The sequence below is a fragment of the Lactuca serriola genome, chromosome 4 (assembly GCF_051521515.1).
Source record: "Lactuca serriola cultivar US96UC23 chromosome 4, Lser_US96UC23_V15, whole genome shotgun sequence".
In the NCBI taxonomy this organism is placed as follows: domain Eukaryota; kingdom Viridiplantae; phylum Streptophyta; class Magnoliopsida; order Asterales; family Asteraceae; genus Lactuca; species Lactuca serriola.
Window position 1 is genome coordinate 369,826,774 of NC_136411.1, and position 17,608 is coordinate 369,844,381.

General features: G+C 30.9%; 2 protein-coding genes across 2 annotated transcripts; both read left to right on the top strand.

Annotated features, from left to right (window-relative positions):
- The first annotated feature begins 1,289 nt into the window (after positions 1 to 1,289).
- Positions 1,290 to 4,755, top strand: LOC145097710 (putative methylesterase 11, chloroplastic). Its single transcript, XM_079035349.1, has 5 exons — positions 1,290 to 1,783; positions 2,552 to 2,788; positions 2,893 to 3,036; positions 3,139 to 3,270; positions 4,445 to 4,755. The coding sequence occupies exons 1-5, from the start codon at positions 1,430 to 1,432 to the stop codon at positions 4,715 to 4,717; spliced, it is 1,140 nt and encodes a 379-aa protein (XP_078891475.1). The 5' UTR covers positions 1,290 to 1,429; the 3' UTR covers positions 4,718 to 4,755.
- An 8,570-nt stretch (positions 4,756 to 13,325) lies between these two features.
- LOC145100767 (protein SPIRAL1-like 1) lies at positions 13,326 to 14,413 on the top strand. Its single transcript, XM_079037907.1, has 3 exons — positions 13,326 to 13,460; positions 13,814 to 14,101; positions 14,206 to 14,413. Exons 2-3 carry the CDS (start codon positions 13,817 to 13,819, stop codon positions 14,284 to 14,286), a joined length of 366 nt encoding a protein of 121 aa, XP_078894033.1. The 5' UTR covers positions 13,326 to 13,460; positions 13,814 to 13,816; the 3' UTR covers positions 14,287 to 14,413.
- Positions 14,414 to 17,608: the final 3,195 nt, after the last annotated feature.

The following is a 17,608-nucleotide window of genomic DNA, read 5'->3' on the forward strand; positions in this document are numbered from 1 at the left end:
CCAGATACAAGTTTTAAAGCATTATATTCATATTTATGGATTTCCTCGACGAGTTGGTTGCCCCCAACTCGTCGTGTAGAGGCGGGTTAGCCCGCGTGGATTACTGGACATACTCGACGAGTTGGAGGACCCAGACTCGACGAGTAGGAGCTGGAGGATGAACCCTAATTTTTAGAGGTTGCATCCTATTTAAAGGACCTTAAGTCCTTTCCTCCAGTCCTTCACCACCCCCTTGACGGCTGAGAGAAAGCTTAATTGCTATTGACCTTGTTCTTGAGTGGTTGTGAGGCTTAAAGTGTGATTTTGGTACTTTGTGTGAAGAAGGTGTGAAGTATAAGAAGCTTGGAGCAAAAAGGAGCTTGTGGATCTGACTTTACTTCTTCTTGACATCATTTTGAAGGTAACAAGTTGTTACCTTGACTTATCTATTAGCTAAATCTCTTCATGTTTGGGTTTATGGCCATCTTCAGCACATTTGGGAGCCATTTTGAGTATTAGGCATGATCTGAAGTTGCAACTTTAGATCTAGGCTCATCTTGGTCCTTATAGTCGTAAAGTTTGCAATTTTATGTGGGAAGTATGCACTAGGAACTCAGATCTGCAATATGGAGCTTTGGGTGGATTAAAAACATCTGAAGGAGAATTTAATTGGAAGGGCTCGACAAGTTGCATGAGACAACTCGACGATTCGGATAAGGGTTTCCCGATTCTGGTTTCTGCATGGACTCGGCGAGTCAGTTAGGATTTCTGCGACATTTGGACACGTTTGAACTCGGCAAGTACATCTCTCTCTCTCTCTCTCTATTTGTTTAGATTTTTTTTTGAAACGACAAACTATTCTACTCCTAATTTAATCCTAAACACCACCTATGTCTCCTAATGAGACTTGAACCAATGACCTCTTATTTGAAAGAGTCAAGCTTTATCGCTAGACCAAATGCACTTTTATGCTATTGGTTTAGATGATGATCTAAATATATATTATATATATATATATATATATATATATATATATATATATATATATATATATATATATATATATATATATATGATTCAAAATAGGATGTTAGTGAATAAATCTATTTATATTGGATAATTAGTTTAAGGAAAAAAAACTCAAAAATTCCGATCTCCAAAAATCCAAGACCAAAATTTTTAGATATCCAAATCCATAATTAAAATACATATCTGGATAATAAAATCCGACATGAAGGAAACATATTTTAAAATGAAAATATTTAATAAATAAAAAAGCAACGCCCATCAATAAGCAGTTGCAAGCAAAAGGCTACTGCGCTTTCTCACGAACTTCCGCAGCGAAGCCGCTCTCTCTCTTCTCCGCCATTGTTGAAACGCTTTTTCTTCATACATAAGTTCTACTTCTCTATCTCGTTTGATGCATTGAATCAACAAGGTGTCAACAACAATGGGTATATGCTTGTCAACTGAATCGCCACCAAGGAAAAACCATTCGAAACGCGTCACAAATCAATCAACTACATCAGCCAATAGCAATTCAAGCAATCGATGGTCTCGCGTTCGATCTCTGTCTAGTAAGAGAGAGAAATTCGATGATGCTATGATTCATGAACATGCAATCGCTGCCGCTCTCCTTTTCCAGCAAAATGGCGGTGTTTTGCCTTTTGATCGATCAACTTCTCTCCGGCATCCTCCTGGCTCTGCGAACTCCAAACGTCATAATCCTCTCCCTCGGAGTTCTAGTACTAGGCCTAGATCGGTTGCTGATCCTCTGCTTCCTCCTCAGCAGCTCCTTAATCAGGTCTGCTTGCTGTCTCCGATTATGATTTTTGGTTAATTATACGCAATTGATGCTTATTTTGATTTTAATTCACAAACATTATGATATTCCGATTGTCATTCCGGTGAAATTAGGGAGATTCACTTGAGAAACAACCGTCAAATTGCCAAAACATGCAGATCACTGCTGTTCACGTCTTCTTTCGTTTATTCATTTTGTTGATCTTAAAACTGTATCAATAGGTCAAGACGTTTTGGGGCAAATTAGCGGATTTTGTAACTTGTATGTTGTTTTGTAGTTCTTTCATGATAAAATATCTGGTTTGAGATTTGTCGGTAGCACAAATGTCCACTTCTAATCCTGTTTTTTGTCATTACCTGAGCCTGTAGATTCTGTTCGGTGTCCAAATAACTAGAACTTTGGGGCGCTGAAGATGTAATTTCTTTCTGGTTTCATCAGAAATAGGAACCAGAATCAGCAAACAAAGATAAAAGTGCTCATTTGGTTTATTGCTAATTAAATGTTTGTGTTAGGTAGTGCAAAAAAGTATGCAACTTTTTAATCTAAATATCTAATCAATATAATTACTTACCTACCTGTGACTCTCATAAATGTTTTGAATTATGTATATGTGTGATTATTTGGTTGTCTGTAGGACATTCTGTTGTCTTTCCTGATGTTAAAACTTAAAATTTAAAGTTCTAGTTACATACTTACATACAGATCATTTATTAGTTTAAAATGGCTTATGAAACTTACTCATACTTAAATTCTTGTTCTTGTTCACAGGATCTAAATCTTGATGAACTGGAGACAAGCCACATAGTCCTTGTTCATGGAGGTGGATTTGGAGCCTGGTGTTGGTATAAAACAATTGCACTTTTAGAAGAATGTAAATTCAAAGTTACTGCAATTGATTTAACTGGTTCTGGAATCGATTTGTTTGACACCAATAGCATCAAAAGTCTTTCACAGTATGTAACACCACTCATAGATTTCTTTGAAAAGCTCACAGATGGAGAGAAGGTTGGTTTCTTACTTTCTTATGATCTTATCCACAAATTCACTTATATTTTCATCTCTTTTTTGTCTCTTACATGTGTAATCCAAATCATTCTTTTCAATTGTAGGTGATTTTGGTAGGCCATGATTTTGGTGGATCATGTATATCATATGCAATGGAGCTATTTCCATCTAAAATTTCAAAAGCTATATTTATGGCTGCTTCTATGTTGAAAAGTGGTCAAAGTACTCTTGATATGTTCTCACAAAAGGTTTGTTCCTTGATATATAATTTCTTCTACCCTTTATTCTTGTTTTTGTTATAAGTTTTAAGAATATTTCGAAATGATATATTATATAAATTATATTTGCAGGAAAATACAAATGATCTCATGCGTAAAGCTCAAAAGTTCATCTATACAAATGGGAATAATTTGCCTCCAACTGCAATTGATCTTGACAAAATGCTCTTAAAGGACCTTCTATTCAATCACAGTCCTCCCAAGGTATAGCTCAATACTACTGTATTTGAAATATATTGGACTATGACTGTTAATGAGACAAAAAGACGTAAACGCCCTTATCATCCATCATCTAAAATATCCCCAAAAAGTTGATTTATACAAAAATTTATTGCCCTTATTAACACATTGTATATACACAATAATTGCTAGTGATTAGGCATGCCTTTATGCTAACATGCTCCTTGCCATTGTGCTAACCTACACTTAAATAATATAATCTATAAAAATGACATGTTTAGTCCTTATAGTTTTAAAATGGAATAATTACATGTTTTTGTCCCTATAGTTATATACTATTGTATTGTGGCCATTTTAGGTTAATTACAATTTTCGTCCTTACAGTATCAGATATTTTTTTTAAATAGTCCCTGCTTCCTGTATTATAAAATATTTGTAGAAATGGTCCCTGCTTAAATGGAAAATTACAGAAATGGTCCCTATGTATCATAAAACTAGAGAAATGGCCCCCTTCTAATATGGAATTCCCAGAAATGGTCCCTATGGAATAGTGTATTTTACAGAAATTTTCATGTTTCTTAAAAATGGTTAATCTCATAAAAGACCTTATATTTTGTGTTTTTTTCCGGGTTAAATCTCATCTTTATTTTTTCTTGAAAAATACCTTATAGGTTTTCATTTTTTCCGAAAAAACCCTCAACCTTCTAAATGTTTCCAAATAAATCCTCAACTTTTTTAGTTTTTCCTGAAAAAAAAACCCTCACATTCTACAACTTTTTTTTAGAGAAAAATGACTAAAAGGGTCAGATCGGAAAAAATAAAAAAAATGCAAGGTCTTTTTCATGAGCAAAATAAAGTTGAAGTCTAACTCAGAAAAAATACAAAATATAAAGTCTTTTATGAGATTAAACCCTCTTAAAATTACAAAATTGATCCCTACATTTTTTGAAAATCTCAAAAACGGTCCTTATTTAATTCAAAAATTACAAAAATTTTATTCTATTCCAAATGATGTCGAAAATATAAGGTTAAATCAATCCAATTATCCAAATTTGTGTGAATGGGACATTCAACGTTTCATTTTTCCTTTTTTAAAAAGCTTGGATATACAGTGACTCAAAAAGACGTAATTACGTAAATACCCTTGTTGAAAAAAAAAAAAAAAAAAAGTCACTGACCTTTTCGAGATTTGATCCAGGATGTCGCATTAGCGTCTGTTTCCATGAGGCCGATTCCATTCCCACCAGTTCTAGAAAAACTCTCTCTTTCCGATTCCAACTACGGAAAAGTGAGAAGATTCTACATAGAAACACCTGATGACAATGCCATTCCAATCGCCTTACAACAAAGCATGATAAACCAATCCCCACCTGAAAAGGTATTCCGTATCAAAGCTTCTGATCATTCCCCTTTCTTCTCAAAACCTCAAGCCCTACATAAATTACTAGTCGAAATCGCAAAACTCACATAAAAAATTTTTAAAAAAAAAAAAAAAAAAAAAAAACAAAACAGCACATAAGACATAACCATGAAAACTGAAAAGTAACATTTGCATAGGTAGAGCATGATTTTGAACGCCGTGTACATTGTGTTTTACTTCAAATTTTAAATTCATAAATTAAAATAAATCATGTTGAATTTTACGTATGAGAAATTGCTAGAAAATCAGTAATTTTTTGTAGGTAATATTCGTTGGGTTATATTTCTTTGTCTTTATAATATGTAATAATAAGGATATGAAGTAAGATTGAGATATAGATGGTAGGGATTATGTTTATGTAAATTTGAATTAAATAATTTCATTTGGTTTTTCTTGCTATTTTTATTCGGTATGTAATGTAGTTCAACGTTTTATCTGTCAAAGAGATTACTTTCACATATATAGCTAGATAGATATTTATTTTATTGACTATGTGTAAAATCCGTGATTACATGGGTTAATCTAAAAAAAGATTAAACACTAAATATTTTTTAATGTAAAACTTTAAAATAAGAAAGAAAAAAATGTATTCATTGCAATTTAATTTCATATATATTATATTTAATACTTTACATATATATATATATATATATATATATATATATATATATATATATATATATATATATAAGTATGTACAAAAATTGACAAGTGAATAATATTTATTTCAAAAAACCCATAAAATAATAAGTGTCAAAACTCATGATAGATTGACAAGTGACAAAATTATTTTCATTTATTAGGGAGAATTATTATAAAATTCAGAAAGTATAAAAAAAATTAAGAAACTTGCTATTTTGTAAAAAAAAAAAAAAAAAAAAAAAATCATTTAAAACCGAAAATAGAATATTTCTCTACTGAAACTTGTCTCCGCTATATTATATTTATCTTCATCTTGGATTATTGTATTGATAACCGACAACCTTACAATATCTTAAACACATAGGCACGCTTGCTTTTTATTAAAACTTTTTCTTTTTATTTACATAAAATTCCAATACTATTTTTCCGAGTCTCTACTCTCTAATGTTTATGAACGAAGTGATATATTTGAGAGAGTTTTAAAAAAAAAGTAGAAAAACCTAATAAACTTGTTCGTTGAAATGTTAGTCTACATAACTTTTTAAAAAGTTAGCATAACAACTTAAATTTTTTTCAAAAACAAACTAGTTTTGTTGTGCCAAATGAAACCTAGAAACTCTATTTTTATTAACTTATAAAAGGAAATTACTTTTTTTTTATTCTATATGTAGCGCTCCATGGTGTTGTGCACAAAAATTTCAAAGGCAATATAGTACCTTTCTAGCATTTTGCCATATTAGTTGGATTTATCCAATCAGTCGTTACACAAACAAAAGAATGTTGTAAGTTGTGAAGAGTGAAGAGTGAATCAAACATCAATTGTTAAAAGAACCCATTTTCTGATTTTGAAAATCGCTTTTGCATATCGGCTTTTGCTGAATCCTACGTTGGTCCCGTGGACAGTAGACAATGTTGTAGAGAGGGGAGATTACAACAAAATAAAAAGGCTTTAAAATCACCTTCAAACAACAAACTAAAAATTTATAAGTAGAATCAACAACACACTTGATTCTTGATTACTTTGTGATCCTATAAATGTGAAAATAACATTGACCCCTAAAAATGTTTCTGGTTTTAAGGTCAATGTATTTCCATGTTAACCAACCATTTTTACTCTCTTTAGATGAATAGAAAAGATTTTCCTTGTACTATCAATTGAAAGGACCATTCATTTAAATAATCTCTTTTATCTTAAAGTGTTTGCACACTATTTTCACTAGGGGTGAGCATTTGGACCGGACCGGCTCTTGGACCAGACTGGTTACGGAGAATATTGTGGACCGTGGACCGGACCGGATGAGTCGTATCCGGGTCCATGTCTGTGTCCGAGCAGTCCATGATCTCAGAACAGGTCACGAGTTTTGAAGGCTTCACTTTTTATTACCAAGTTTTCAACTTGCTGTCACGAACTGCTTTGATTTCTGAACATGTTTGCTTGATTTCTAAACAGGTTATCAAGCTCTAATACCAATTAAAGCAAAGCAGAAAAACAGAAGTTATAATGCATAAGTCACATAAACCTTTTATTGTAGAAAATTATAACTCAAAACTTCAACCGATGAAAGACAACACAAGATCCTAAAAACTTTCCATATAAAATAGTCCTTATTACTCAAGGAAACTATGAAACCTTGGACAACACTCAAAGTTATCGCCATTTGGATCAGAACACACAATGCTATCATATCTGACTTAGATATTCGCTAACAATATATAGTTTTTTTTTTTTTTCTTTTTTTTTTTTTTTTTTTTTTTTTTTTTTTTTGTTAAAATACAAGCAAACTTCTCATAGTTCGGCTGGCTAGGTTTTTCTACGTTTACACTTTATTTCCAATTGGACAAGGTTGTATTCTCACTTTTAAGTATTTTTTATTTAATCTATTTGCATCTTTTTTAATTTTTTGAGTAAATTACACGAATGGTCCCTATGGTTTGGAGTAATTTGCGTGTTTGGTCCCTAACTTATTTTTTTTAACTCGGAAGGTCCTTGTTATTTGTTTTTGTTACATGTTTGATCTCTACTGTTTGTTTTTGTTGCACGTTTGGTCCCTGTTTTACCTAAAAAGATTATTATTTAAATAGGGAAAAATGGTGGGGTAGGTAAGGTAAGGTGATGGTGGGTGGGGTTGGGGTGTGTTTATTTAAATAAATTAAAAAATCAAGGGGAAAATAGTCTTTTTAGGTAAGACAGGGACCAAACGCGTAACAAAAACAAACAGTAGGGACCTTCCGAGTTACAAAAATAAGTTAGGAACCAAACGCGCAAATTACCCTAAATCATAGGGACCATTCTTGTAATTTTGTTCACATCCGTTTACAAACCCATTAGTGTTTTTAATTGCGTGTGCCGTGTAGTCCTTTATGCCTTTCCTATTAGTCCATTAAGGAAGGATACCATCACATAATTCAATCTCATATCTATAAACTTATAAACTAAACAGTTTTAATCATTTATTCATATACTTTGATATACTTTTAGTTAAAAAAAATATATTCTATTGAATTAGCTTTGGTTGTGATTTCGGATGTTACAAAATAAATAAATAAAGATAATGAAGGCCTTTTATTTTTTATTTGGGTCAAGGTTTTAAATAGGATTGGACTGCTTACAATACTTAAATTGATTTAACTCTAACAATCGGTTACCACAACAAAACGTTAAAACAATATAAAATATTTCCAATATAACATTATGTATTTACTCTAGATTATTCTTTTTTACAGAAAAAATAACCTAAAAGTAAAATATAAAAATATTATATCATATGGATGAACAACTTTGCTTTCAAAAATACTATACGACTATTACGATTCACATAACTATTTGTGTATTGCACTATCGTTCTTTGTTTTAATTATTGCTATAACAGTTATCGTAATAATAATGAATTTTGTTTATATATAAAAAGAGAAATTAAATATCCTTCTATTTTTGTTCCTACAAATCTTCCTACCCAATTAAATGATGACATGTGTCATATTAGTATATTAAAATATTATTAAATGAGCATTAAATGCTACACATATCACTATTTCATTGGGTAGGAGGATTTATAAGAATAAAAAATAGAAGGATATTTAATTTCTATAAAAAAGAATATTTACGGCCCATTGTTGCTTGACAATTGCATTTGATGTCCTGTTTCTTCTTCTATAAAGTTATATGAATAAATCATGATATAAAATCATGAACTAAATCATTAATAGAAAAAAGATATTCTAGACAATATTAATAAACTTACTTTTTAAATTGACTTTAAAAAATAACATTGAAAAAACATAACAAATTGTATATTTTGTAGAATCTCAAAAAAATCTCTATAAACTTATTTAAACATTAGCTTCAATTCCTTTTAAAAAACTAATTTATAAATTATTAATAAAAATTAAAAAAGCTCAAAAAAATAAATTAGATGTAAAATAACAAAATATCTTAAAACCACTTGGTATAACTCTTAAAGATATCTTGCAATATTTTTTCCATGATTCTAGGCTTTATTATATGATGCCAACTCCTATACTATAGCGTGTATCATAGAAACTATTGTTTTGCCTTTCGTATATATCTTCTAAAATCAACTAGAGAAGGGGTGTAGCAGCAAACTTTTTACTTAAATGGCGGAAAATATATTAGCACAAAACAAGTAAGACAACATACAAGTAACAATAGGAGAGAAACACCAAACTTCTTACAATTAAGATTAAAAAAAATTGAATATTACAAAACTAACAAGACACTATGAAAAAAGTTACAATTTACAAGTAACAACAGAAAAACATCACCAATCTCACTGATTTAAAAAATATAATTTCGTCCCATGCTTATCCAATTAAGAGAAAAATGTTGAGTGTTACATAACAAACAAGACACAAGAAAAAGAGTTAGAACATACAAATAACAACATGAGAGCAAGAATAATATGACCCTTTTAAAGAATATAGCTTCGTCCTGTGCTTGATAAAATAAAAAGAAAAGTTGAATATTACAAAATTAGCAATAGAAAAAGAGTTATAAGATACAACATGAATCTGAGCAATATTAAGTAACCATCTTAAATCTATCAATAAACATATCTTATGATACTAGAGATATTCATAATATTATTCTTCAAAATTACAAGAAAATGTTTTTACAAGGTTGATTTAATTTTGTGTCAGGTGTCACAAAAATACGAGATGCAAAATCAATTCAAAATAAATGACAATAATTGAAACTGAAATCCTACAATGTATCTAAAAATATAAATAATTAATAAAATATGATCTTAATAAACAATAAAACAAAAGATTAAAACTGAAGCCCTAAAATTCAAGGCGTCTCGTTGATTTTGAGTCTTATACAAAAAATAAAAATTAGCCCTTAAATATAAACTTTTTTTTATATACAAACAAAGTTTGTGAATACTACAATAACTTGAATTTTTTTTTATAAAAACAATAATATATTATATAATCACCTGAATCGCAAGGCTTTCATAATATTTTTACAAACAAAATTGGATATATCCACTCTTCATAATCAATATCCTAAAATATATTATTCCCAATAATTATAATTATCAAATCATTTCTTATAACAATAAAGTTAATTAATCATCTAAATATTTTTATTCTTTTTTTTTTTGAAACGATAAATATATTAAAAGCAGATACATCAAGACGATGCAAGAAGGAAGTACAAAACAAAAACAGAAAAGGAAAAAAGAACAAGAGAAAAAGTTACAAACAGAGAAACCGAAATTCCAAACTCTCCAGTCAATGTTTTTAAATGAACCCCTATGTTTACACCATACAAAAGTTATTGATTTGATTTTCTCCACTGTCTTCTCCGGTACGATAGGGATGTTCCTGAAAACCTTGTGGTTCTTGTCATTCCATATACACCATAATCCTCCATATAAGATCGTATTCAACATGCTTCTTTTCTTTTTTGCTTTTAGACCACCGAGATATGAATAGTAACATGTCTTTAACCGAATAAAATCCATTATGTGAAATTTCACACCAAGATAAAATCGAGTTCATGACGACTTTCGCCACTGGGCACAAGAGAAGGATGCGATTGCACGTCCCTTCATCCATGTTACATGACCCGCAAATAGTCGATGACACAGGAACACCCTTTGCTTTTAACGAAACAGATGATGGAATCCATGCTGCATGACCCGCAAATATTTTTATTCAATGATATATATACGTATACATATACTAAAAAATTAGAGCCTCTTATACGTGAACCTTATAGGATCGCCACATCATACACCTTTTAAAGACACCCACCACCCTAAATGAATGAATTTGGGTCAGTTTGTCATAATGAGTATTGTCCATTCAAACAATACAACTTAAATAAGTCCAAAGAAATTGGGTGCGATTTTAGATGATTTTGCTTTTGCCTTTCATTGGCGGGCCACAAATAGTATGTGGCATTTGTAGGCTCATGTGTTTTAGATGTTTTTGTTTTATATGAATATGTGACCTCTAACAAATGGAGTTGTTTAAATGTTTGATAAAATTTACTTATATAAATTTTTTAGAAAGTAAATTATTATTATATGTAAAAGGACTGAATAGTAACTTTTATAGTATTATTTTAATAATTTTTTAATAGTTTTTTTTATAAATATTTGTTGGTATTTTCAAACCAAATATATTTCCAGCCTAATGATGGAGGTTGTCTTCATGATTTGCATCTCAAAGGCTGATGGTTTGATTCTTCCTTTTGCAATTATTAAGTCGAGTCAAAAACTAGATCCGGTTAAACAACCCATTTAGTCGGATCCAACTTCATGACCCATTAACTTTGTTTTTTTAGCTTAGAGGGAGTTGTAGCATCCTTAGCACATTGTCACATATAAGAATGTCAAAAATGATGAGTTTTTTAGGTTATAAAAATTATATATGGACGGAAAAATATTTAACCTTTAAGTTCATATTGAACTAAGTTTTCTCTATTGATAGCAATAAAGTCTATGATCTACCTGAAGGCTCATTCTTTCTAATTTTAACCTCCAATTTCTCAAATTGTCTTTTGGGAAATAGTCTTTATGGATGATTTTGAAAACGATTTTGATAACCAACACCATTTTGTTTAAAAAAAACTTTCGATTTTGATCAAACCTTCTTTGTTCATGACGTTGACTAAACATTTGTTCACGATTTTGAACAAGCTTTCATTGTTCATTACTTTGACCAAAACTCATTTGATCATGATTTTGAACATTTTTCTGGAAACCATTCGGTTGAGAGTGATTTTGGACATAGTTTCGACTCCTTTGAAAATCATTTTGTTTTTGAAATTGTTTATTTAGAAAATTCTTTGCATTTTAATTACAACCATCCATTTTTGATCCACACTCATTTTGGATAATCTACTATAATAAATGAAGGTTTTTTTTGCCACATGTTCTTTTCTCCTTCATTTGGACACATGACATTTTCTAACATTTTTAAATTTTTTATTTTTCATTTGTCATTTTATTGTATTTTTCATTTTATTAAATTAAAATTCCACATTTAATATGTAAGGTAATATATATCTAAGGTATTTATTAAAAATGGTTTATATATGTAATGTATCAAATACATTAAAGTCTCATTAATTTTAATAATTCAAAAGATTTCTCATTGTTCTTATAAATTCAAACTTTTCAAATTGTTAAAATTTTATATTTAATTTTTTTTAAAATAAACTCATGTAATACATGGGTCTCACACTTAGTCTACCCTAATAAATGAGAATGATTTTGCTACATGTCCTTCACTCATGCACTTGACCACATGTCATTTTGTCATAATTTTGAGATATATTTATTTTCCACTTGTCATTTATTTTAATTTTCATTTCCAATATATCATTAATTTAGTTTCCAAAAATTAAACCTACCATAATGACTATTAATTTTAAATTTGAAATTCAACTTCAAATAAATTTACAATTTAAACCTTTGTGTTTACCATTTTGTTATAATTAACCAGTTTAGTACATGAGTCTAATAACTAAACTCATAATTTTAATTTATTTATTTTTTGCATGTTTTTTTCTCATAATTTTCACTTATTTCAAATTTCAAATTCAAATAAATTTACTATTTAAGCGTTCGTACTTAGCATTTTGTTTTAATCAACCCGTATAATATACGAGTTTCACAACTAGTCCTCTAATATAATAAGGAAATTAAAAGAATTTCCAAATAAAACCAAGATACTTGCCTCGGTGCCAAAAAAAATACAAAAAAGGGAGATTTCCAAAAATACCAAGTGAGTCTGTAGAGGGTTCTCTGCGGACTCGTCTTTCCTTTGTGGATTTCGTGCTAACGGTCTAATATTAGGGTTTTTTCATAATTTTGCATCATTCTACAGTACAACACCTAGTCCGCAGTACCCTTTGTGGACCGATCGTATCTTCTGCGAAGTGAATCTCTTAAGATTAATATAAAGAGAAACATTTAAAAGATGAGGCTTTTAACTGACGATAAAGTTGTTATCCTCCTAATAGTCATTTGGTTCGATCCTTCGTAAAGACATTTATGATTAATTTTTTTTGGTTGCTCAAAAATATCCTAAACTTAATTTGGCATGAGAAAAGCTTCCCCTACCACGTATCGATCTTAGTCCCTCAAATATGATAAGAAAAGGTTTTTACCACTAGACCACCTTTCATGTTTTGATTATAGATTCATTCATAATACTTTTGACAACATTAGAAGCCAGACCAACCATGGTCTGCAGAACGACCGAAGGACATCCACGGACTGTTTAGTCATTTTTGGAGAAAGGATTTTTTTTTTTTAACTGTTTTTTGGTAGTGAGGGTTATCAAGTTGTCGTATTTTGAAATTTTTTAGCACATTAAAGGCTACAAATGTCTAAAACACAAACTCTTTTTTTAAAAGAAAATACATTGAAACTTGTTGGTTACTTTTCTATGAGACCGTTAAAATGTAAATTTAAATTCAAATTCAATAATTAATGAAAGGATATTAATATTCCAAACTAAATAACTTACCATTAACCATTCCATTCAACCGCATGTAAATTTAGCATCAAACATTCCCCACCCATTCACATTTAAATTTCTTCGTCTCTCCTCAATTCATCCCATCTTCCTGCAATCACAATTTGATTTCTCTTCAAATTTGATCTACACAAAGGTATGATGCTACATCATCTTCAACATTCCTAATTTACTATCTATCTTCTTCGTATCATATTCTTTTTCCATATTTTGTTCCTCATCCAGATGAACATTTGTACTTCTGCTTAATTATTTCCTTATATCAAAGTTGCAATCTCGTATCACACGTAATTTCTTCAATTCTCGTAATTTCATTTATCAGATTAACAAAACGTAGTTAAATTAGAATGAACACAAAACTGAAAACCGAATCAAATCAGGATTTCGAATCAGAAATAATAAACATGTATCCTATTGTTTTGATTGATGTACGGATTTTTTTTTTTTTTTTTTTTTTTTCAATTTTGAAAATGATGTTCGGGAAATCAGAGAATGGGGCGCGGTGTAAGTTGCGGCGGAGGCCAGAGTTCTTTAGGTTACTTGTTGGGAAGTGGCGCCGGACAGGCTGAGACCGACGACAACGCTCCACCGCCACCGGAGAACACCACCGAGGCTCCTAAAGATTCTACAGAACCACCTTCCGATGATGCTACAAACACCCAACCCGATGAATCTGGCAACGTAATCAACCAAAATCCGACTGCTGAATCATCTCATGATAGTTCAACAAACAATTACCACAGAGCCGATGGACAGAATTGTGGCAATTTCATCACTGTATGTATATGAAATTATGAATGATCATACATATGATTCAAGTTTTTATTTTGAGTAATTGTGATTTAATACTTGGATTCCATGTGTGATTTGATTTGTTTCAGGATCGACCTTCAACCAAGGTTCATGCTGCACCTGGTGGCAATTCTTCACTTGGTTACCTTTTCGGTGATGAGAAGAAATGATGATATCGATTTCGAAATGTAATTTATAAGGTGTTATATTATGTATTTATGTTAATGTAACTTGCTTCATATATGAAGTAGTGTTTGTTTGATGCAAGATTTGAAAAGGGCATCTTTTGGTTTTCTATATATTATAAAAAAAAATTATATTTAATCATAGTTTTAAATTGAGTAAATTACTGAAATTGTCCATTTGGTTTGGTCAAAATTGCACGTTTGGTCTCTAACTTTTTTTTTTCATTCGGATCGTCCCTGTGGTTTGATTTTGTTGCGTTTTTCGTCCATATGGTTTGATTTTGTTGCATTTTTTGTCCCTTACATACATAAAGTTAGGGAACAAACATGTAATTTTTACCAAAACATAGGGACGAAAAACACAACAAAATCAAACCACAAGGACGATGACCAAACCACATGGACAATGTCAGTAACTTCACCAAAATCAAAGAAAGGCATGTAGCGCCACCTTTTGGAAAATATAAGCAAATAAACAGCTAAAAAAATAACTTGCAATTCACAAGATTACTCTGACAAAAAAAATGATAAAATCGCTGCAAAGATAATATATTTTTCATGATTATAATTTTTTTTTCTACGATAAATGAATATTTTCACGAATTATTCATGAGTATAAATATAACCTTTCATTTTACGTAAGATATATGTGGGCTAACAAATGTCCGTATGTATGAAGTTTCACTTTTCTTCTTCGTTCTTCCATCAAATCCCGACAAATCAACATGGCTTTACGAACACATCCAATCGCGTTCCATAGCCGCCTTGAACGAAGTTTTATGAAATATCCATTGATTTATTTTTTTTTTCCGATCAGAAGGGATGCAAAGTAGTTGCAACATTGATTTGGTTGTTAGTGGAAGTTGTTTTGTATCAAAATTTTATAATTTGGAATTACAATTTAAGTTTTGCATTTATTATAAAAATGAGTAAATTATACGAATGGTCCCTATGGTTTAGGGTAATTTGCATGTTTGGTCTCCAACTTAATTTTTTAACTCGGAAGGTCCCTACTATTTGTTTTTATTATGGGATTGGTCCATGTCTTACCTAAAAAGACTATTTTACCATTGATTTTTTAATTTATTTAAACAAACACACCCCGAACCCCACCCCTTCATCTTACCTTACCCACCTCATCATTTTTTCCTATTAAATAATAGTCTTTTTTAAGTAAGATAGGGACCAAACGCGTCACAAAAACAAATTGTAAGAACCAAGCATGTAACAAAAACAAATAGTAGGGACCTTCCGGGTTAAAAAAATAAGTTAGGGACCAAACTTACAAATTACCCCAAACTGTAAGGACAAAGCATGTAACAAAAACAAATAGTAGGGACCTTCCGAGTTAAAAAAATAAGTTAGGGACCAAACTTGCAAATTACCCCAAACCATAGGGACCATTCGTGTAATTTACTCTATAAAATTTTATAATTTTTTTATTTATAAAATAATATTTGGATTTTCTTTTAAGTTTAATTGATATTTCGATTAAGTTAACTTTTTAATGTTATATTTAAATTTACAAATTAAATATTTTATACAAATTATTTAAAATTAATAACTTTAAAATGATAATGAATACAAGTATATAGTTGAATTATTTACAAATGTTTTTTTAAATGAAACAACGACGTTGTTTTTAACATTGATATAATAATTCTTATACTAAGTTGATATAAAATATTCATTGTTTTGAATTATATGATAAGGTAGACATCTATCAAAACTATATAATCTCAATCGTCTCAATGAAATATACCCACATGTTAATCATGAATAAAATTAAATATAATATATGGTTTAATGTTATTTATGTTGGAGTATGAAGTCTTGTCCAATATGGAACACTTAGAATCAAGTTGAGCACTTAGAGTTGCAATGGAGCAACTTGGATCTACTTGGAGCAATGTGGAACTCAATGTAGCACTTGGGGTTCTTGGAGCATATAACAAAGAAACAGATAATCTGAGAAGGGAATGGATCATCTGAAAAATGAACAGATCAAGTGCCAAAGGAACGAATCATCTGGAAGAGGGCTTGGAGCACTTAGGAGTGAAATGGAGCAACTTGTGCACAAGTTGCTCCATTTGTTTTTCGGTTATGTTTATTTGGAGATGGTCAATTGGTGATGGTCAACTGGCAACATGTTGTACCATCAAGCATCATGTTGCACCATCGTGGTTCCTTGATGAACAATGGTAACCCTATTGAGACTTGTATCCCATGAAGTCCTCTATTATGCTCAAGATTGTTTAAGGTTGCTCAGAAGTTGGTGATGCTCATGGGTTTGAAGGTTCTAGAAGCATCTGCATGGCACCTCGTGATTGGTTGGAAATTAGGGCATTCCCTTAATCGGCTAATTATGGATGGGCCTGACCCATCAAAATTAGGGTTTCCCATGCTTGCCTATAAATGGTTTCATATAACCATCATTGTACGCGCACACAATTTTCAAGAGAGTAATCATTGCGAGTTTAAGAGCACTCATTTGGAGCAATTAGTAAGCAAGATAGATTCTTTTGTTTTGCGAGCTCAAGTGAGGTGTAACCTTTGTATGTGATTGTAATTGTTCTTTGAAGTTAATAAAATCCTCTCTCTCTCTCTCTCTCTGGTTTGCCTGTGGATGTAGGTCACATTGACCGAACCACGTTAAATATTATGTTCATTTGATTTACATTTTCAGAAGTTTAAATTCCGCAAGTTCACTGAAGTTTGTTTTGATATTTGTCTAAACTGCTTAACTTGTTTTGTTGCGACCCAACAAACTGGTATCCGAGCTATGGTTAAAGATGGGAGAGTTAAGATCGACAAGTTCGATGGAAAAGATTTCGATTTCTAGAAAATGAAAATCGAAGACTACCTCTACCAGAAGAATTTACATGAACTATAGTCTGAAAGTAAACCTAACGAAATGAAGCAGGAGGATTGGGAATTATTAGATCGGAAGGCACTTGGTGTTGTGAGATTATTCTTGGCAAAGAATGTAGCTTACAACATTATCAATGTGAAGACTATTCATGAGTTGATTAAGGCGCTCTCTAAAATGCATGAAAAACCTTTAGCATCAAACAAAGTTCATTTGATTCGGCAATCGGTAAATTTAAAGATGAAGGAGGGTGGCTCAGTGACTAATAATGTTAACAAATTTAATTCAATCTTATCAAGGATAATGTCGGTTGAGATTAAATTTGAAGATGAAGTCATGATATTTCTACTATTATCATCTATGCCTGATAGTTGGTTTGGTAGAGTGATAATGGTTAACAACTCAACTAGAGGTGCTAAGTGGTGGTTGTCGAGGCAA